Source organism: Dermacentor andersoni, chromosome 2 (genome assembly GCF_023375885.2).
Source record: "Dermacentor andersoni chromosome 2, qqDerAnde1_hic_scaffold, whole genome shotgun sequence".
Lineage (NCBI taxonomy): Eukaryota > Metazoa > Arthropoda > Arachnida > Ixodida > Ixodidae > Dermacentor > Dermacentor andersoni.
In genome coordinates, this window is record NC_092815.1 from 191,480,063 (window position 1) to 191,502,881 (window position 22,819).

General features: G+C 44.7%; 1 protein-coding gene and 1 pseudogene across 1 annotated transcript; both read left to right on the forward strand.

Annotated features, from left to right (window-relative positions):
- The first annotated feature begins 1,076 nt into the window (after positions 1-1,076).
- Positions 1,077-7,691, forward strand: LOC140215987 (uncharacterized). The gene is made up of 4 exons (XM_072286298.1): positions 1,077-1,266; positions 3,302-3,365; positions 5,152-5,314; positions 6,684-7,691. The coding sequence occupies exons 1-4, from the start codon at positions 1,147-1,149 to the stop codon at positions 6,799-6,801; spliced, it is 465 nt and encodes a 154-aa protein (XP_072142399.1). The 5' UTR covers positions 1,077-1,146; the 3' UTR covers positions 6,802-7,691.
- Positions 7,692-15,453: 7,762 nt separating this feature from the next.
- LOC126540797 (uncharacterized) lies at positions 15,454-19,076 on the forward strand (annotated as a pseudogene).
- Positions 19,077-22,819: the final 3,743 nt, after the last annotated feature.

Consider the following 22,819-nt stretch of genomic DNA (forward strand, 5'->3'; position numbering starts at 1 on the left):
AGGCTTTGCTTTCGAGGAACCCGTATGGGTTTCCTTTGTAGCAATTGCTACGAACGGGTGGATGTCTGATTTTCCCTTTATTCATTACTTCTCTCCACCCGGCGGGTTTCCGCAGAACTACTACGTCAAACTCTTGCCTTTGCTTCGTGTTGTCGACAAATTCGACTTCGCCCTGCCATCTGCTAGCCGCCTGGTTAGCTCAGATGGTAGAGCGGCTGCCCCGGAAAGGCGGTGGTCCCGGGTTCGAGTCCCGGATCAGGACGAATTTTTCTTCAACTATGAGGCTTTGCTTTCGAGGAACCCGTATGGGTTTCCTTTGTAGCAATTGCTACGAACGGGTGGATATCTGATTTTCCCTTTATTCATTACTTCTCTCCACCCTGCGGGTTTCCGAAGAACTACTACGTCAAACTCTTGCCTTTGCTTCGTGTTGTCGACAAATTCGACTTCGCCCTGCCATCTGCTAGCCGCCTGGTTAGCTCAGATGGTAGAGCGGCTGCCCCGGAAAGGCGGTGGTCCCGGGTTCGAGTCCCGGACCAGGACGAATTTTTCTTCAACTATGAGGCTTTGCTTTCGAGGAACCCGTATGGGTTTCCTTTGTAGCAATTGCTACGAACGGGTGGATGTCTGATTTTCCCTATATTCATCACATAGTACCTGTAGCAATGTCTTGCATATGAACAATATGAACAAATTCTGCCGTTAAAGCCATGTCCTACTTTAGGCATGACTTAAGATACCTGCGGTTTTTTTAATAACAACATAAGAGAACACTTGGCTCCTATGTAAGCTAATCTTCTTCTTTTGATGTTCTTTCGGTGGAGTAATTGTTTTTTCTTCCTTGAGAGCTTTTGGCAGAACTTTGAATTTTGATGACATGGTCATAGTTATTTTTGTTGGCGGCATATATTCAGTTGTTGGAAAGCATTGTCTGTTGCAGATGCTTGCTTTCATACTGACTGTTTCAAATAATTATCACTGTATTTCTGGCTGTTTTCTTTGCACTGACTCGCTGTGTTCTTTCCTTACTTAGGTTATGTTACTCAATTCCACGGTATATTTGAGGAGAACCTGTCTGGCGTTGCACCTTTGTTCATAAAACACTTGGACAATTTACCTGCACCAAGGAAAGAACTTGTGCAGTGGATGGTTAAGGTGGAACTTCAGCAGGGGAAAGGAAACCAGCATGCAAAAGAAGAAGCCACCATTCCACTATTGGCTGCCTACTTCAAGGATGATCCAGATGATCTGTTTCGTGTTCTTGAAGTAAGCAATGCTTGTTTTGTGTAATTCAATACGCACTATGCTGCTGGATGTTTAGAAACTGTTTTGTCCTAACATTTCAATTAAAATGCCTAAACAGCTAAAGTGGAACCAAAACTGCAGCAAAATTACGTTTTGGCTCAGTGAATGTGGTAGACACCAAGATACAACAGCTCAAGGTCTGTCAATTGTGAAATTGTTTTTCTTCCTAATGGACAGCTATTGGCCAAGTAGCACTGTTGAAAACTCGATTCCCTCAGAGTGCAGCAAATAATTACATCGCCTCTTAATATGGCCACCACAAAATATGTTTTAGATGTGATCAGGAGGCTAGATCTGCTAAGAGAAAAAGGTTGTGATAACCCGAAATAACCCGCTTACGACAATGTCCCCGTGCCGTATTGTCGGTTATAACAATGAAGTCTGGCTGTTGGGTGTCCGTGCCAAAAGGTAATGAAATGCGAAATCTTTGAAAGGAAAGAAGTGAAATGTGAGCCGCTGCACGATCGCCTGCCACCCGAACTGCTCCATGAGAGCTCCATGCCAGCCTCGCGCTTATCTTTACCGACCCTTCCACCCCTCCGTAGATGAATGGACCGCACCATTGCGGTCCAGTGCTTGCGTCTTTATTCTATGGCACTCATTCTTCTCAATTCTCCGAAAGGATTAAGTCACTCGTGCTTATCTTTGTTCGTTGTATCAGTCGTTCCTGGCCACGTTGACTTGCCGCAGAAATGGAAGATGGCTGATGTGCCCACTGATCATCGGCAATGCACAATGTTGCAGGTGAAAAGGAAGCACACTGCTATAGATGTGGAAACAAAGTGCTTTTAACCGATGAGGCAATCGTTGCGAACATGCCTGTATCGGATGGCGACAGTGACAGCCACGACGGCAGCACTGATGCGGTAGGGCAGGCTACCTCAACATTGTCCCCGCGGGAGGTTCTGTAGATTATTCAGGCCCTCATGGGCTTGTTTTTGCGAGGGACCATCCGCTTCACTTCATGGAGCATCTGGATGCCTTGGAGAAGGATGTCGGCAAGCTTCGCATAAAGCAAGCAAGGCTGACGGATATGCGGTTTTCCCGTGCAAGCCACTGGGAAGCATGTGGCAAGATGCTTGTTGCGATCTAATCCCAGCATTTCTTCTGGATTTCTCAAGCTGAGATGTTGCTGCGGCAACCTCCCTGAATCTTTTAAAAGGTGGAGTTTGGGACCACCAAAGCAATGCCTCGGTTGAGCTTGTATGTCACTTGCCGCCTGTGACCTTTCTTTTGTAGTTGTTATTGCGGTGCCATTCTTGAACGCCGGCAGCCGCAGCTTGTTAGCAAGACGTGATTGTAGCATGCAGGAAGCAGAGTTAAAAAGTTAAACGAGTCAATGCAGTCAGAAGCTGGATGGAGGAAGGTAGTGGGGAGAAGAACTGGCCTCCCCGCCTTTATAGTTTTCTTGGAACAGCTATGCCGTCCTTCCGTCTGTTCTTTTTTTTTTCATGCAACCCGGTTATAGCAATGGAATTTTCATGGCACTTGATTTTTGTTATAAGTGGGTTTGACTGTACTTCAGATTTTGAATATTAAGAAGCTAGTAAAAGCCTAGTTTTGTATCATGCGAACAAGCCAGAGTGGTCACAAGACGAGACAATGTAATCAGTTGTAGTTGAACGAAGAAAGCCTCAGCCTGAAGACAACATTTTGACAAGTCTCATGGTACCTGATGAAATCAAGTTCCCCTTGTCAAAATGTTGGCTCTGGCTGACACTTCCCTTGCTTGATAGTGCTCATCGCTAGTATTACCTTGTAGTTCCTAATGAGGATCACAAACATGAAATGTTTTTAAAATTTAAGCTTTTTACTGGCACCAGCTGGCACTGAGCACCACATTGTTTATTGTTTTTCTGGAAAATCCGTATTGCCACTCAAGAGCAGTGTGAAACTAATTCAGTATATTCATTTGCCTCCATTTTGGAAATACACTGGGGCTGTTTGGCATATGTGTCGTCTTTTAGTTCCCACGTGCTATTCGTTCTTTTCACAGGAAGGTACAAGCATCACGGAAGTGATGGACGAGTTTCCATCTACACCAGTTGTGGTTTCATTAGGTAAGACACTAATGTTCAAAGTCTGTAATGCAGTGCAATACAGTCGCCGACCGTTTATTCGAATCTCACGGGGACTGCGAAAATGTCCGAATAAGCAGGTGTCCAGAAAAGCAGATTAAGAAAAAAAAAAGAAATCCTTTATTTCGACGCACTTATTCGGGCTCGGCAGTAGGCTTGAAGAAATCGTGAATTCGCGGTTGCAAGCTGTTCTGTGTACGCACAATCAGATAAGCCTGAATCTCGGAGAGGGTCGTACGGTCAGTCACTGCTTGTACACACTCCGCATGCGACGGCAGCGTAGCACATGCTGCGTCATCTTCCTAATCGGAGTCATCGTCATCCGGCAGTGCAGCAAAAACTGACGAATGATCTCACCGTCGTCGAGTTCTGTGCATGTCAGTACAGCAGTATCAGCACCTGTGAAACTGTCAAATGAGACGGTGTCCGGAAGCACAATGCAACCACTGTGCAGGTTTCGGCAGAACAGTTTCTGCGTCAGCAGGGAGCACATCGGCAGGCTACAAATCCTAGCCCTCCCGGCACCCGCTTGCAGGCATGCCCCAGCGCAGTCCGGGCGGGCACTGTCCGCGCCATTAGACACCTGACATGATGTTTCCGTATGCCGCGTTTCATCATCGCAACCTCGACATAGCACACAAAGTAAACATCACCACACCCTCACACCGACACCAGTCGTAGAAACGAAAAACGTGGCCGACTCGCAGCGTCGTGCACAAAGGAAGAAACAAATCAGCTGCTGGATTGTCTTGACATGGATTACTAAGCTGAGACCGGAACTGCTGGAGCTACGAACCAAGCAGAAACGATGATGATGAGAGGGGATTTGCATTAGCGCCGCTTCTTGGGGCAGCAAGGAGGCTCCGTTCAAAACAAAAATGGCGTTCAGCAAGTCGAACCATGCACCGGTCAGAGTTGGTGCATGGTGCTCTCGATTGAGTTGGCTTAAGGAGTGTCCGAAAAATCAGACAAGAGGTTGCAAGGTGTCTAAACTTTCATCAGTTGTTATACATTATGGTCTATGGGGAGAATGGCCGTGCCGCGAAGCAGACCGAATAATCGATCATGTCCAAATTTTTGAAGTCCGAAAAATCAGTCGGCGACTGTATGCCTTTGCAACAGCACCTGTTCTTGTAGTTTTATGTGCCGCATAATTAAGCCTGCTCGGAAGTGTGTTAACTACGAAAGTAGCAAAGCCTGTCATAAGCAAGAGTGAAACATCTTACCAAGCTCTCCAAAATAATGAGCAAACTAAGATTGTAGAAATACCTGTGTAGCTTGTGAAACATGTGCAAATGCTTCTGTCTTTCATAACTTGACTTGCAGGAAAAACAGGCGAGAGGCTTGCAGTATTTCTTTTACTTTGATGGTAGCGTTGTAATTAAACATCTGGCGGTAAAGTTGGAGCTAATGCACTTCAGCTTGTCGTATTCCTGTGGCTATGCAATGCTTGCAGTCCTAGCCAAGGTAAACACCTTCATATGGCACACAGATTTAAGGACTATAGGACTGAATTTACTTATCTTTAAGGCACTTGGTTATCGTGCCATATTGTTGTATTCAACAAGTATGACAGACTCAATTTTGTACATATTTGCCGAAAAAGACCCTCCAGGTAGCGTAATTACTTAAAATTTTCAGCACTAGTTTGTTTGAATAAGTATTAACTGATATGACTAGCAGGTAGATGTGGTCTCCGTTGCATATTGAATATCATCTATAGAAATTTCATTGGTGCTTATAAAATGTGTATTATGTATCATTGCAGGAGGCATCTTTGAGAAGAAATGTTTTGTTGTTTGCGAGCAGCAGCTGTTGTTTACGGAGAGCACTGGCTTCATAGAGGCAGCGTGTCTTGCCTTCTTATGCTACTATGTGTTTAACATGACCTATGCAAAGGGAGCAGCTACAACACTTGAGTTCATTCAGAGGTGAGTTGTGCTATTTTAGTGCGCAAGCTTTTGCCTATCTATGGAGACAAATTGTTTACATCTTTAATTATGATTGATAGGAAAATGTGGGTGTCTGGAGCAGATTAACTTTTTTTATCATCACTGAGAAAGTTTATAAGAAAGATGTACACATCCTTTTTTCTCACTCGTTATTGATAATAGTGCAGCATGTTATAGAAAAGTAAACCCATTTTTCAAATCCAGAATTTTTGGCAACAAAAGGAAACATTTGGACAGTTCATAAAAATGCGCTAAAGACAAAGACAAAAGAAACACATACGACAAGACTAGTGCTACTTCCATTTAACGTGTATTTCAAACGAACATCTGTATATGATCTGCACCTCAGGAACATCATGCACTCATCACCATACACACTAAAGATTGTGAATGAATCGGATCATATGCACGATTGTATGGTCAATCAGTTCATGTGCCTATATACCTCAAAAGAAATGTCACTTTTTCTTGCAAAACCAAAGATGGACAGCTGATGCACTTGTCACTTGCTTTCCTTATGAAATATGCTTCAACCATTTCGTGTTGTGTTTTTGTGTATCCTTTCCACAAGAAAGCTGTGTCTCCAAGCATGGGTGTGCATGCACACTTTTTGCAATGTTCAGCCAAGTGACTATCATATCCTTTTCTAACATCATTATTGTGCTGTCTGGCCCTGTCATTGAAGCACTGGTTTGTCCTATATAAACACGTCCACAATCTAAGGGTATATGATAGACAATATCTGAAGTGCATTCGGTGTAATTAGTCCAGTGATTGGCATGAAATTGGATGCATTTCTGGTGCTTCTTGTTTTGAAGGTTACACACTGCTGACAATTTACTAAGTGCTGAATAAACCAGATTGACATTGTGTTGGTTTGCGACCTTTTTCAAGTTATCTGAAACTTTATGGAGGTATGGAATTACATGTACAGGTCTTTTGTCGCAATCTTTGGTTGGGCACTTTCTTCCCAACTCGACCAAAGCAAGGGATTGTTGAAACGTTTGGTTGTTTGAAAAGCTGGACTCTGTGGTGCTCGTTGGTTTGTCACCATGGCTTAGGGGTGTCGGAATATTCACAAGCACTAACACTTGCAAGATGTTTCAACAACTGTAGGGCAAAAGTGTTTATATCTGCAGCTAAAATCTGTTCTTGTCAACAAACTCGCAATAATTTGGGCACTTTTGATATCTGAACTAAAATCTCTCAAATGTTTGTCATCTCATCCACTGCTGCTGTTTGGATGTGGATATGTTATAGTACAAAAAGCATTTAAGGCCTGTGAATGTGAAGTCATTCAGATCTATGGCGATAAGAGATGCTTACATTGCTACTGCTTTTCTTGCAGGCAAATATGTGATATTAATCCCTGCAAAGGCAGCAGATCCCAGGGCAATGCCCGCCGTTTGGCTATTCCTACAAAGGTAGTGAAGCTGGCACAGCGTCTTCGAAAGGAATGTGAGTAGGAAGTGCATTTTTGGCTTCGTTTCTTATTTACAGGACTGTTACATTATGAAATGTACACAGAAACAGACCACTGAATTTTCTATACCTTAATGGGAGCATTTAAGTTGGCTGTTTTATACCTGCCTTGCAGCAAGTAGAAACATCTCCAAAGGATTACTGTATAGTTATTAAAATGTGTCAGGCAATTATTGTCATGCATAAAAGCAAAAATTCAAGCAGTAGATTTGCAACCCCTAGAGGTGCAGTTGTGGTGCCTAAAATTACCCACTGCATTGTTCTGCTGTGGATGCCTAAATTTAATCTTAAGGCCTCAAGTACAATGCCCCCTGTACCCTATGTGTGACATTAGGAGTAAAAACCCATTGCCAACAATTCTCATAACCTCAAGCCTCATCGTGGTTCTTATACAGTTGAACCCACTTATAACGATACAGGTTTCAACAATATATTAGCTATAACAATTAGAAGCTGCTGCACCATCAAGTTTTGTATGTGTTCCATGATGAAATAACCCGCTTACTACAATGCCCTGATGCCGCATTATTGGTTATAATGGTGAAGTCTGGCTGCTGGGTGCCTGTGCCGAAAGGTAGTGAAATGTGAAATCCTTGAAAAGAAAAAAAAGAAAACGAGAAATTCGAGCTGCTGAACGGTGGCCCTGACAGCCGCCGCACGCTCATTTTCCAGCCTTCAAATTTTTCTCTCCCGTCGCCCTTCCACCCCGCTGAACACAAATGGGCTGTGCGCATATCTCTACGCCACACCACCCTCTGAAACACGCACAGACCGTGCCAACTGCGTTACTCCCAGATTGCTTGCTGGCTCCCCATTCAGCGCAGTTCTGTAAACAGCTTAATCGCTCGCGTTTGGTTTTGTTGGTTTTGTCGAAATCGTTCCTGGCTGCATGATTTCCCAGCCTCGTTTGACTAGCCGCCGAAACGGAAGATGGCTGATCTGCCTGCCAATCACATCAATGCACAATGTTGCAGGTGAAAAGAAAGTGCTCAGTTAGATCAGGAAACTAAAGGTTTCTAACTGATGAGGCGATCGCCGCGAGCATGCTTGCATCGGATAGTGATGGCAATGACGGCAGCGGTGACATCGTAGAGCAGGCTGCCTCAACGTTGTCCTTACAAGAGGCCCAGCAGATGATTCAGTTCCTCCGGTGTTTCGTTTCCACGAGGAAGCTTCCGCTGCACTACGTGGAGCACCTGGATGCCTTGGAGAAGGATGTCGGCAAGGCTGATGGACATAGGGTTTTCTCTTGCAAGCTAGCGAGACGCTTGTGGCAATGTTGCCTCAGCATTTCTTCTGGATTTCTCAAACTGACAGGCTGCCGCGGCAACCTTCTCGCATATTTTAAAAGCCCCCATTTGGGGCTACCAAAACAATGCCTCAGCGGAGCTCGCATATCGCTTGCCACCCATGGCCCCTCTTTACAGTTATATCAGTGCCATTCTTTAACGCTGACAGCCATGGCTGGCTACATGCGATCGGAGCACTAGGAAGCAGTTAGACGAGTGAACACAACCAGCAGCCAGATGGAGCAATGGGATGGGGAGAAGCACTGGCCTCCCCTCCATTATAGTTTCCTCACAACAGCTCTGCCAACCCATAGTTTGCTTTTTTCATGCAACCTGGTTATAACAATGATCAATTATAACAATAGGATTTTCGTAGCACTTGAATATTGTTTTAAGTGGGTTTGACTGTAATTGTTTTATAGATTTTTTTAATGTTCACTTTTGTTACCTGAAAATTTTGCACACGTCTATCACAATTTACTTCATAAGTCAAACCTCAACTGAGCGCTTTAATTCACCTGTTGCAGTTTACAAACTTTTGGATACTTATAGTGGTTCATTAATTCTTTTCAGAACCTGAATGGAAGACCAGATAGTGGCTGATGTGTGCAAAAAAGATTGATTGTGTGTTATGCTGTTCCTGTGATTACTTATTAATCTGTTTATGTGGGAGCTCCAGGCTGGTTAGTTATGGCAGGGAAGTCCATTAGGATGGATGTGAATGGAGATAATTATGTGGGGCTCTTCAGGTGCTAGTGGTGGCAGGCATAAGGATGCCTTGTATAGACTTACTGGTTATTGTATTCACTAGGCAATGGGAATGTAGGTTAGCAGTAAGGCTAGAGTTGGTCAAGAAATCCGACCCAAGATGGTTAGGCATAGAAGGCCCGTTTGAAAATTATCCAACCTTATTTATTTTAGAGAAGACCATATGGCACAGGTTTGCCACATCGTGTGATGTGTCTTTCAGTTGTGTTGGCTGTTGTACAGGAGCAGTTGTGTTGAGCATTGTCTTGTCCCAGTGTGATATTGAGTGAAATAAAATGGCTGAGTGAATTCAACAAAGGTACTATGTGCAATTTATGTGCAAAGCTTGGTGACAGCCAAGCAGAAAGAACTTGGAAGATCTGAACAGCTTTTTAGATGACAGTATCGTCACGAAACAGATTAAAATGGGCTAAAACTGCCTAATTAATTGATATATGTGGTTTTACGTGCCAGAACCACAATCTGATTATGAGGCACGCCGTAGTGGGGGACTGAAAATTTGGACCACTTGGGCTTCTTTAACATGCAGCTAAATCTAAGTACGTGGGTGTTTTCGCATTTCGCCCCCATTGGAATGCAGCCACCATGACCGGGATTTGATCCCGCGACCTCGTGCTTAGCAGCCCAACACCATTGCTACTAAGCAACCATGGCGGGTTAAAAGTGCTTCAAGAAAGCCCAAACATCTCGGTTGTTTTCGGAATGTTCGTGCTACATTATGCTATACCACTAGCCTAAGGCAATAGTCCCTTGAACATGCATTGCATTCTTACATTGTTCACCCTGCATAGCCCAACATTCCTGCATGCAACTTGCATGTTCCGAAAATGTATCGCAAAAGAACTGTATATTACCATTATGGGAAAGTATGTGCTTGCTGTTGGGAGAAATTTCTATGGGTGATAAGGTTATCCTAGCGAGAGGCTTGGCAAGCTATCACAGGTTTAATGTAATGGGTGGGTGTTAGGCTGCTGAGCACAAGGTCGCGGGATCGAATCCCGGCCACGGCGGCCGCATTTCGATGGGGGCGAAATGCGAAAACACCCGTGTACTTAGATTTAGGTGCACGTTAAAGAACGCCAGGTGGTCGAAATTTCTGGAGTCCTCCACTACGGCGTGCCTCATAATCAAAAACAGGTTTTGGCACATAAAACCCCATAATTTAAAATGTAATGGGTGATCATATATAAGTTTAACAGAACATTTAAAAATCGCCTCCTGCAGATAACATAATTCTAGTCATTGAGCTGAATTATTGAGAGGTGGACAGTACTTGCTCAAGAAACCGGAACACATATTGAACGAATTATAAAGAATTCACTGGTTAATTTCTTGTTTAATTACTTTACGGCACCTATAGCACATACAAATTATAGCTGGTGAGTTTGCGAGCTGTATCCATTTGGAATGAATTTGCAGAATGATACCAGTTATGAAATATGCACCATACCACTCGCTGCAAGTATGCACTATTGTTCCACTTACCTTTTTAACAAGACACTCATGCATTGAAGCACAAAAGTAACTGGAATGCCCATGTATTTCATCCCATACTATGGGTAATATCTCGAAACTAGTGTAACCCAAGCAATTCATTTCAAGTGGATATGTCTTGCAATCTCACGGGCTACAATTTATAAATTGCAATACCTACTGGAAAGTAATTAGGAACTTAATTAGCAATTTTTGTTAATTAGTTATCTGTTCCAATTTCTTGTGCTAGTAATGTTTGCCTCTGCAAATAATACAGCTCAAAGACAAGAAATATGCTACCAGACACAGTTGATCTTTAAAAAATAAGTAAAGCTTAAAAACGTTTATCCCTTAAACAAAAGATCAAAGGATGACACAAACGAAAAAATATGCATCCACTCACCCACCAACTCTGAAAGGGGAAGCAGTGAGCACCATGAAATGCAAAAGTGAAAAGTGGAGCTTTATGACACCATCAGCAGATAACATGTTATCCATCGCTTCACTTTAGGGACGGGCAACACTTTGTGTCATAATGACGCTCCACTTTCCACTTTGTTGATTTCATACTGCTCACTGATTCTACTTTCCATGTTTGTCTGCAGTTGGATACATGTGTATTCTTTTTTTCCTTTATCGTATCCTTTGATCTTGTTTTAAATTAAACCTGTAGTGGCATGCGAAGCCTTTCTTTTTTTTTTTTTTTTTTTTTTTTTTTGCTCGGCTAACCTCCACTTATCATTAGAAAGCTCACCAGCATGCAGATATTTTCACATACTGGTTGACATATTTGGTTTCCTTGTGATACATTCTGGGAATACGCAGGTTATGTGAAGTGTTGGGGGACTGTGTGGCGTGACTAACATGAGGTGGTGGTGCGTATCTTTCAAGAGATTGTTGCCGTAGGCTAGCGGTATGGCATAACACAGCACCAACAATCGGAACAATTCGCTCACGTGACCCAAATAAAAATATTTTCTTGTTCATTACTGTATATAATGGAAGGCATTTATGTTGCAAGAAAAAAAAGAAGCGGTTGTTCAGGAACTAAGGTGCATTCAGACTGTTAAATCTTAAGCTTACAGCTGTGGATGATACTGCTAAATGCCCCACTCAGAACTTTCTATAATTCTTGCTCCTAGTAAAATAACATAGCATCTGAGCTTAGACTTGTTAGAAAAATGCCTAATTTTTATGTTGAAGTGAGACAGAGGTTCACAGTAAGATGGACGTTTAAAATGATCAACAGTCAATTGAAGTTCAGTAATGTGGAAAATTCGGCTAGTTGGTGATTAATCATCATACCTTGGTGGTGAAGCAGTGCACTGACAAGGACAAGGCGAAGACACAAGTGTCACGAATTTTCGTGTATTTTGTGTGTCGTCACCTTGTCTTTGTCAATTTGCTTCTTCGCTGCCAAGGTATGATGATAGTCAAATGAATATAAGCAGCAATAGACCTTTCACAATTTTACATCTGGTTAGACAAGCACTCATAGTTGGTTGTCTGAATTTAATTTTTCACAGGCTGTTCACTGTTATATTAATATTACACACAGTTTAATTTTGATGTATTAATTTATTTAATATTTGGTTCAGTCTCTGTTTCTGTTTTTTTCCATTGACTTTTGATATGTGTATTCATGTCTTTGTCTTCATTTGCCCTGCTCTTAATTGAAGACATCTTGACATAGTCTTTTCCCCCAGTTTTTACAATGATTGTTTTTATATTATATGCACCAGCTTTTCCTCCTCCCCAGTGAGGTTGTGAGTGAGCTTGCATACAAAAAGATGCTGCCAAGTAAAGTCATTGCTGCCCTGAAGACAAGTACTGTTGTCAAAATGTTGGCTACAGCAACATCCCTTGACTCAACAATGCTGATCCATGGTCGTGCTTCCCCAACACATAAGTTACCACGTTGTGTTCTGTGATTATCCTTTTGTGCCACTTTCCTTAGGATGAAAGTTCACCAACAATCCTACTTATTTCTCTTACGGCAGCAAGCTTAGTCTGGCCGGATGTGCAAGGTCAGGTGTACTTCCACCTAGGAAGGGTGTAAGACAAACACTTGACGAGAATAATGTTGCTTCTGCTTACTAAGGAACTTCTCGACTGATTTTTTTTCACTTTGCGTGTTTTATTCAAATCGCAAAATGAGAAATGTATGACCTTTTCAGCTGTTCTGTAAATTGAACCCTTACAATTTAATGTTTCACAGAGCGCAGTCATTTTTGTAGAATGTAAACATACATCAGTTTGCTGGCATGACAATTTTCCTCAATGGAGACCTGCTGCTGCTGTGATGAGACACCTTCACAAAACTTGCGTTATAACTTAAGCACATTCTACGAAATCGCATATGCTCTGTAAAACATAAGATAGTAAGGATTCAATTTACAGAATGTTTCTTTTCCAGGTATGAGAAGCAGCTGTATTCTTACGGTCGGTTCGTTTAGTACAGATTTAGCACACAGTCGCCTGTTTCTTTTTTTTTCAATGTGGAAAGTACCTTCATTTTAACGGTTGCCCCGTTTAATACAGATTTGCCATACAGGCTTGCCGGTCTTTTGAGAACGGGAAGTATCTGTATTTTAACGGTTGGTCCGTTTAGTACAGATTTAGCACAGAGTCGCCTGTTTTTTCAATACGGAAAGTACCTGTATTTTAACGGTTACCCCGTTTACTACAGATTTACCATACAGGCTTGCCTGTTTTTTGAGAACGGGAAGTATCTGTATTTTAACGGTTGGCCCGTTTAGTACAGATTTAGCACACAGAGTCATCCATTTTCTAAATACAGAAAGTATCTGTATTTTAACGGTTTGTCCGTATATTACTCATTTAGCATACAGACTCTTCCGTTTCCTGAATACGAAAGCACCCGTATCTTGTATTACGATTTCTATTTTACAGCTGTCCGTTCTACGGAAATGACCGTTCTTTAATTACGGAAGAGTGTTCGGTCACAAATTACCAGCAAATTTTCTGTAAACCAAGGCTATTTTTTTTACAGTGTAGATGATGCATTATGGTCATTGTGCGCATGTCTGTTATTTTCCTTATATTTGCTGATTTTGCGGTGAATAAAGATAGATGAAGTTGGCGCTTGTCCTGTGTCGTTCTCCCTCTCTTGATCGTCTTAGTTGGCGCTGTTCCTTCCTAATTCAAGTACGCACCATCTAGCCCAAATGAATGTTGTCCTGAAGGTACCCTTTACCCCCCCGCTTCCACCTTATAATCCCAGACGTTTACACTACCCCCAAATGCCGGTGCTGTGGCATTCACCCGGCTACGCTTCCGCATATGCTGTGGGAGTGCCCAGCACAGTACACACAGACTAACACCACGACCCTCTCGTCAAGGTTGCATGAGGCTCTGTGGAGCTCCGCGCTCGAAGACCAAACCTGGGCGACCCAGCACGCCCATGAGGCGGCGGCGAGGCACGCCCTCGACGTCCCCTCATGGGAGGCTTCGGCCCGGCCATCATAGAATGCTGGTTGTACATTAAAAGTCTATTCCTCCTCCTCCTCTGTAAGTTCATTTCACATTCATTTTTTTCCCGATGCTCGCGTCAACTAACAGATGCGATTAACGATAGGTGTAACTTGTTTCCTCTTGCTAGGTTTCGCCGTGGGTCCCCTCTTGTTGAATTGATTACTCTACGGCACAAGTTCGCCCAATAAAGAGCTAGTTTCGCGATTCCCAGCTTTGCTGCTTTCTCCGCCATCGCTACTATGTGAGGTCTGGTGGAGGTGGTAGTGCGTTCATGTAGCGAACGCCCCGGTAAAGCCGCGATCCAAGCCCGAAGTCCCAGGAAAACACCAACGTCGCCCAAGACCAGCGAGCTAGCCGCAGACTGCAAGGACTGGCGTGCTTCAGCAACCCAGAGCCCCCTACCTTCCCTGAAGCTACGTCAGAGAATCCGGAAACATAGCCCAAAACCTTCGAAAGGATATCAACCTTCAACAACTGGACCTCTGAGGATAAACTACGCTATGTGTACTTCTCCTTGGAAGATGCCGCGAGGACTTGGTTCGAGAACAGGGAGTTTACCATTACAACGTGGGACCTGTTCCACAGTACCTTCCTGATGACCTTAACGAGCGTTGTCCGAGAAGAAAGGGCCGAAGTTCTACTGGAACTACCCAATGAGACCATCGCAATCTTCACAGAAGAGATGACCCGTCTTTTCCGGCACGCCGACTCGGAAATGTCCGGGGAGAGAAACGTCCGCTTCTTGATGCGAGGCGTAAAGCAAAAACTTTTTGCCCAACTAATCTGCAACCCATAGAAGACGATAGCTGAGTTCTTGACAGAGGCAATGACGATAAAGAAAACTCTGGAAATGCGCACTAGGCAATATAACCGCCAAGTGCTCACACTGCAGTGCGCCATCCAAGCACTGGGCTTCGGTGACCTCCAAGGGACCATCAGGGCCATTCTGCGCGAAGAGCTGCGCAAAATTTTATCTTCGTCGCGACCTCAGGTGTCCTCGGTCACTGACATGGCCAAGGACGAAATTCAACGGTCATGGGCGTTTCCGAAGTGCAGCCCGAATCACCGCCTACCGTGCCGGTAGCAATGACCTACGCCGCCGCGCCCGCCGTCAAGGTCCACTGCGCCCGCGCCAGAGCCTTTGCAACACCGCAATTCTGTCGTCCGCCGCCGCCGCCGCCAGCACGCCCACCCGTAGCCCAGCGCAGCTACGCGAGGAAGACGGATATTTGGCGAGGCCCGGACAACCGCCCGCTTTGCTATCAGTGCGGAGAAGTCGGCCATGTGTACCGCCGATGCCCCGTACCGCGACTTGGGACTGAGAAGGTTCGCCGTCAACGCACCACGTCCACAGTTCGGAGAGCGCCCTCGTGACATCATTTTAGCTTGTCCGGAAAGCCGCCCCGTGGGCGTATTACGGCATTTCCGGTTACTGTTTTACCGGGTTGCCGGAGGAAAGCGAGCAACCGAGTTTTACCATGCTTTCCGTACGCCCGCACGCCCCAACGCCCGCGTAGCTACGTTCCTATGTGACCTACCCAGGCTATAAGCAAGCACTCTCGGTAATTTGCCTTTGAATTGTGCGCACAATTGTGTCTGCGTTCATCAGCGATGCTGTATAGTGTGCTTCACGACGAACTACTGCTGCGATCTCTGCACTGGGACGAATTAGAAGATGTGCACTTGCTCCCAGTGGAACCACGGCGGAATCTTCGGAAGCATGGCCTGCTTAATTTGGATGCCATGGACAGCACGGTGTTCTACCGGTCGTTCAGGTTCGAGAAATCGGACCTGGACGATCTTCTGACCGGCCTCCTGATTCCAGCAGAGGTAGAGAGCGCTGAACGGGTTCGAGTTCCCGGCCGCGAGGCGCTGTGCATGACGCTGCGGCGTCTCGCCTATCCGAACCGCCTGTGCGACCTTGAGGTATTCTTCAGCCGCCACAGTTCGGTGATATCGAGTGTGGTGTCTAAAGTTTTATCTCACATTGAATACTACTTTGGACACCACCTAGCGGACCTCACGGAGCACAGGTGGCTCAACCTACAAAACCTGGAGCTGTTTTCCCAGGTAAGAGCAAGCTTTCAGCAGAAGTGTAAAATACACATCCTTCCTGTTCCCCCACCCCCACTTTCCTTGGTGCGTACTTTTTTTTTTCATTTAAGCGAAGCCACCTTTGCTCTTCCTTCGACGTTCCCGCGGGGATAGCCGAGAGCGTGCAGAATACACATGAGCAGCAGGCTAGAGGGGCAAAGGCGACGCCAGGAAGCATGCCCTGTTTGGGGTCTCTTCAGTCAAAGGGGGAAAAAAAAAATATGCATGTTCAGTTAGGCCAGCGACGCATTCTTTTTTTACTGTTCTGAAAACGGGTAACGAAACGACCTAATCAACAACATTGGAAAATGCAACGCGGTAGCTTCTCGAAGCAAGCAACTCGGGGACATATGGCTGAAGGCTTTAGGGTTTGACGAATTCGCTGTAGACGAGCAGAAGTATGCCTGCATACATCGCGAGTCGACGTCGTCGTGCCAATGCACAATGCGGCTTGTCCACATGCCATATAGAACTAGAAAAATTACAGCTTCATAAGGTATGCCATGTTCTTTCTCAGCAAGGGAACCTGATAGCTTATGGATGTAAAGGAAAGCCTTGTTCTAAATTTCGCTGTAGTAATCCCAAAGAACATTGCACTACAGCTTTTGCCTCCATACAGGATTTAACCAGCCGTATGAGACCGCTGCAGGTGAACAGTGTGTGTCTTACGCTTGTCCTGTCACCGTTGCTAACACGTGTCGTACTATGGCGTGAGGTGGTGACAGTACACAACTTCCCACTGGATACAAATTGTGCAGGACAAACCGCAATAAACCATCTCACTGTGTATTCTTTCTACTGCGTAGACAAACACATTTTGCACCCAAGATAATGTTTAATATTTCAACACTGTCATACTTCACAAAACTGTGAACATAAAAATTCGGCACTAATTAATGGTCAGGCAGTGCCAGAATTAAAGGAAGCTTTGCTTCAACTGATTGCCATAGCATGTGAGATATGCATGCTTTTTCACCTATGTTGTGTGCTTGTATGGGTTTGTGTTTAAGAGAGCGAGGGAGAACCTTACTTTATTCTGTTGTAGTGGTGCTAGAGTTTTGAAGTCATGTCAAAAGTGCAGGCAGTGAGGTATGCTTGTTGCATCTTGAGCAGCAGTGCTGGCTGAGCAATGAAGTCTAATCCATGCTGTTAGGCATATATACACTCTTTAGGTGTGTGCACGCGACAAGGAATGTAGTCACGAGCGCTCCCAGCTAATGTACCTTCATGTTGCGCTTGTGCATACCGGTCAAAGCATCAACCGGTGAGAAACCGGTACATTGCACGAGCAAAAAGAAGAATGAAAGGAAATGGTCTTGTTGCCATGGTAACTGGTACACAGTTCGCTCTCTTATCACGCACAGGACCAACGTGGATATTTCTGCCTGGTCAGTGGCAGGGTGGTATTCATTACTTGTGGAAAACAAAATAGTGAGCCAAGAAGATATTTACGTGTTTAAATGCAACAAACTTTTAGTTGTGAGTCAGCGCTCGTGTTTGTCTATTCTTCATCCGTGTTTTTTAGTGCACGCTGTGTGTAATAGTTATGAAGAAGTGTGTCGTTTCATTACCTTCTAAAATAGTTCTTTTTGTACTTCGCACGTAACCATGTGCAGATGACGAAGATTTGGCAAAAGAACAGTCAAGTAAATTTGTTTGTTGCACACAAGTGCATGCATGAAACGACGCCACAACAGCGGACATTTCTACTATACAAGAATTGCCACCTCTGACGTGACACACGTATGGTCAGAGATACATCTTCTGGCACGATTTCGAAACAGGCACATAATTAGCTCTTCCTGCAAGGCACGATGTCCACACCTAAAGAGTGCATCTTACACCGTGGTCTAATCCTATTATGATCTTTTTCTCAATACGTTAGAGTTTCTTGCTATAGATAGCTGTTTACCGCTGTTTCTTTTTCTTTTTTTATCAGGCCATTCGTAGGAAAGGCGTTCCACTGAAGAACTGCTGGGGTTTCGTTGATGGCACAGCGCGACGAATTTTCAGGCCATCAGTTGGACAGCAGGATCATTTCTCTGGCCACAAACGGCATCACGTGCAAAAATATCAAGCCGTTATGTGCCCCAATGGCTTGATATGCCAAATGGATGGACCATTTCATGGTCGGCGCCACGATGCTGGTGCGTGAAGTTGCCTCTAATTGCTTCTCAAATGCGCCATGACGATTAGCTGCAATAACTCAAATACCTAATCTAGTATGGTAATATTCAATGTTATAATTGCTACCAAGCTGCCTATGCATGTCCTGCCCTGGCGTGTTCCATATTATCAGAACCACTTTACACTTACAGGACCACTTACACCAAATATCAAACTATACATGTTTGTGTTGTTTGATTTTCTTGCTTACTTAGGTATGTCTGACCGAGAATTAAAGCGTTCGTGAACCATCCCTCGCGCATTGTGAAAAAAAAAAAACACATTCAGCGGATAGCATACGCTCCTCTGAACATTTCAGCTAAATTTTTCAGTCATGGACGACGCATGAAGTTCACAAGGTTGCAAGGTTACCTTTTTCACAAACAAATTGTTTTCGAACAGAGGCCTTCTGCTCACCCATTTCAAAGCTACCAGCACCTTGCATACTTAATGGTGAAAATGTATACCCTAATAAGGTCCCTTAACTTTTCTTTAGCTCACGCACTGCTTCTGTTTGTGCAAAACAAGTGCATTTGCATGAGTCTTTTTCTTCTACTCTCACAAGATCTGTAACCTTGTTTCAGGAATTCTGAAGAAGACGGCCCTCTACCGCAACCCGGAGAAAGTCGCCCAAGGCCATGAATATGTTATCGATGGCGACCCAGCCTATCCACTGCGGCCCCTGCTCCTTAAGCCTTTTGGAGGTGCATCATCAGCCCTACGAGGCTCATTTCAACAAGCGCATGAGCACTGTGCGGCAGGCTGTAGAATGGGGGTTTGGCAAGGTGGCAGCGGACTTCGCATTCGTTGATTTCCACAAAAATAAAAAAATGACTCACCAGAGGGTGGGGCGAATGTATAAAGTTGCAACACTGCTGTCCAACTGCCGTACTTGCATGTATGGTTGTGAAGTGTCTACATACTTTGGCATTGCACCACCCTCCTTCAGAGAATATCTGGTACCTTCCGAATAAGTTGCCCAAGATAGTGTATTACAGGTTCGATTGCGCAACATTTTGACGGCACACACAGAAGAGAAACGCACTACAGAGCGCTACTTGCACCTATCGTTTTATTCCCTTGTCAATGGAATAAATTGGGCAAGAAAAGGGGGGGAGCGACTAAAAACAAATAAACAAAAGAAATTTACAAACATGGCCATCTACCAATGCCAAGCCGGCTTTGTCATGTGATAATTTTTTCTGTAGTCAACATCCCAATAAAGGAACCAGGATACAAAATTTCAGATTAGCGCGTGAGGAAATTATTTCCTTTGCACTAAGGGAGGCTGATGGCATGCTCACGCACATACTTCCCAAACGCACATTCTCAGCGGCTTTGATTATCTCTTGCGTCAGTTGGCTGCCATCTTTGCTCACAATCTTGCATTTCTTAAAGAATGGCCGACATCCGCAGTCTCTACAATGTATCCCAAGGTGTCCGGCTACTGCTTTTGAAAAGTTATAATCATGCTCTTTTAATCTTTCGTTCAAAAGCAGTCGCCAGACACCTTGGGATACATTGTAGAGATTGCAGATGTCGGCCATTCTTCAAGAAATGCAAGATTGTGAGCAAAGATGGCAGCCAAATGACGCAAGAGATAATCAAAGCCGCTGAGATTGCGCGTTTGGGAAGTATGTGTGTGAGCATGCCATCAGCCTCCCTTAGTGCAAAGGAAATAGATTTTCTCACTCGCTAATCTGAAATGTTGTATCCTGGTTCCTCTATTGGGATGTTGACTGCAGAAAAAATTATCACATGACAAAGCCGGCTTCGCATTTTGGCTGGCCATGTTTGTAAATTTTTTTTTGTTTATTTGTTTTTAGTCGCTCCCCCCCCCCTCCCCCCAGTATCTTCCTGCATTTATTCCATTGACGGGGGAATAAAACAATAGTTACAAGTAGCGCTCTGTAGTGTGTGTGTCATCCTTTGCGCTGATGGTCTGTTTGCTTTATGTGGAGCGGTCCTGCAAAGTCTAGTCTAGTTAACACCTTGAGTCATAGAGAGATAAGACAGGTTGTGAAGTCAAGGCTTTCTTAATTTGTTGAAAAGCCTGCTTTTGAGTGGCATCCCAAATGAAATGAGAGTTGGATTTATGCAAGCGCTCCATCAGCGGGTGTGCGGTGTCACAGAACTTTGAAATGAACCAATACGAAGTCGGTCCTTCTCTGGAAGTGCTTGAGCTCTATCATTTCATGTCATTTTAGCGATGGCTTCTATGTCCACGGAGTTGTTGCGCCGTATGTGATCGCTCCCAGGAAGCTTGTACTTTCCGGAGATGTGCTTAAAGGGACACTGAAGGTTACCGGAAAGTCAAGTTAAAGTGGTAGAGCAATGTTCTAGAACGTCTAAGGCATCACTATAATGGCGAAAAGAGCTTTAGTAACCGAGAAATTGAGGTAAATGCATGACACGATTTGAGACCCCCAGCGACATTCCGGTACTAGCCCGATGACGAAAGCACTCCTCATAATTTGTGTTGCTAATACTCAACTACTCGTATTAAAAATATTCATTCGATTATAAGACGGAAGAAAATGCTACTTGTCTACGTCTATTCGATTCTAAGAAAAAATAACATTTTCACGCCCTTCAGTAGTATGGGTGGTCGAAAGGTTTCGTTTTCGCTCGACTCTGCGCCGCGCACGCTTTGGAGTTTCAGTAGTTTCGTTATCGCGTCTTGCTGTGTGGGTTCTGCTGGCTCGCGAAACTTTCATTTGGAACAAGCAGCGAGAATGCCACATCCATGTGATGTCGCGGGAAGCCCTCGTTGCTTTCCCGCTTCGGAGAGCCGGTGTCGAGGCCGCCGTCGTAGTACGCAACGATGCCGGCAGCGCGAGCCCTCAGCAGCAGGTCGCGCTCGTCTGTGCGCAAATCGCTGAAGTTGAGCCCAGCATCGCGAGACAATCTGTCGTTGTCAGGGTCCATTGCGACGAGCGTCGAAGTTTGCGTCATAGAATGAAGTACCAGCTTATGGTCGCGTGTTTCTCCTTCCGTCAGCCACCATACTCCCGCTTTCGCTCTGCTGTCGGCTCTGTCTTGGCTCTGTTTCTGGCCGCGCGTTTGCGTTTTGCGCAGAAAAGCCGTAGCGGACGCCGTTCTACTCACCGACGGCGCAACGTCACTAAGAGACCATGATGTCAGTACTCCTCGACCGGAGGGCGGGCGATTTGAACTGCGCTAGAGGTACGCGGACGCTTTAGAACGTATTTTCTCTTAAAATAAGTCTCTCCTTGGAACAAAACCAGCGTTTCGAGGTTTCTGGGTGGTATTTCAACAGTCCACGTTGACTTAATAGAAACCTTTAGTGTCCTTTTAATTGCAGATGATGAAGCATGCGTGATGATCAGCATACAGTGGTGAAACGTCCCTTTTTGCAGCACTTTTGATGCTGGACTCTTATTTGGGGTGTGTTCCTTGTCTACCGCACCAGTGACAAGAATGCTAGTCTGAGGTTGCTCAACCGTTTTGCGTTTCCTGTTGATACGTCGCGTTGGGCGAGTTGTATGCAGAGATCGATGGTTTCCGATGAGCCGGCAGCATGAATGTGCGGTTGCTGCTTAAGGACTTCCTCAAACTGCTTGCGCAAAGTACTGCTTTCTTCAATGTGAGGTCTTGTTCAAGCTGTAGTTGTGTCACGTTACGATAGCATTTTAACCAGCTTACTAAGGCAAGGGAGAGCTGTATCACAGTTATCTCTGAATAAATGCTTGCCCTCTTCCCACAGTAGCGCGACAATACATTTGCCATTAGATTTGCTGCTAGTCTCGTCAAATCGCTCTAGAGACTTGCGAGTGATTGAGTAATTTTGCTGAGCGCTGCCCATTGCTTTGAGTCAGTCACCAAAAGGACTGCAAAATCTGTAACGTTTCGTGATCAGAAAGACTTGCCACTTACAGTGCACAGACCATCAAGTTCGTATTCCGTTCGATGAATGCTTTGCTTTGACTTGGTCTTTGGAGTGTCCATCCAAAGGTGGAATTTACTGCGACTAATCCTTGGATGCATGTGCTCCATTCAAGTTCTCCAGTCAATACCTTCCAGAGATGTTCTGACCCGATGACCAAACAAAGTCCGGATTTGGCATTTGCTTCAAAGAAACGCCGCTTATCTGCAAGAAATGTGCCTTTAAGTTTTAGTTGTCCCACAAAGTTGTTGTCGATGAATGGTGCAGAAACGTAGTGGCATATGGCACCATGACTGCTTGCACTGTGCAGACTTGGGCATTGTACTAGTTACGCAAAGCAACTTTCACGATTCTACGCCTTTCAGTGCCTGATGGAGTGCTGAAACGCACGGACCTGTGTTGAAAGCGATTCTTGCCTCACCAACAACCTTCGGTCGTCACCTTATTGCGAGACTAAGTGAGCTTTACATGACAAGATCTTGACTGGTGAACTCGTGACATACATCTGAAGCAACAATTATCCTAAACGAGCTGTTCCTTTTTCTCAGCCAGAGAGAGCTTAGCATCACAGCTTCGTGTGGAATGGTTCTTTGATTAGCAGAAGAAATGCACTTCTCACCGAAGGCGCATTATGCAAAAGTGGTGCTGCGGTCTCGTGACTTTTCGATGTATGTACACCTTCCGAACGCATGCCGCTTATGTGAAGCACTTCACCTGGCTTTCTAATTCTACCCTGGTAAATTTGAGCAGGTCTTTCAACTTGGCTGCTTCCATTTGTCCCGAAACATTTCCCAGAGGGTTGGCAATGCT

Excerpts from the sequence above, each read along its gene's own strand:
- LOC140215987 (XM_072286298.1), top strand. The coding sequence starts at position 1,147 with ATGGTTAAGGTGGAACTTCAGCAGGGGAAAGGAAACCAGCATGCAAAA. Across the intron at positions 1,267-3,301 it reads ATCTGTTTCGTGTTCTTGAA|GAAGGTACAAGCATCACGGA; the intron begins GTAAGCAATGCT and ends TTCTTTTCACAG. Across the intron at positions 3,366-5,151 it reads ACCAGTTGTGGTTTCATTAG|GAGGCATCTTTGAGAAGAAA; the intron begins GTAAGACACTAA and ends GTATCATTGCAG.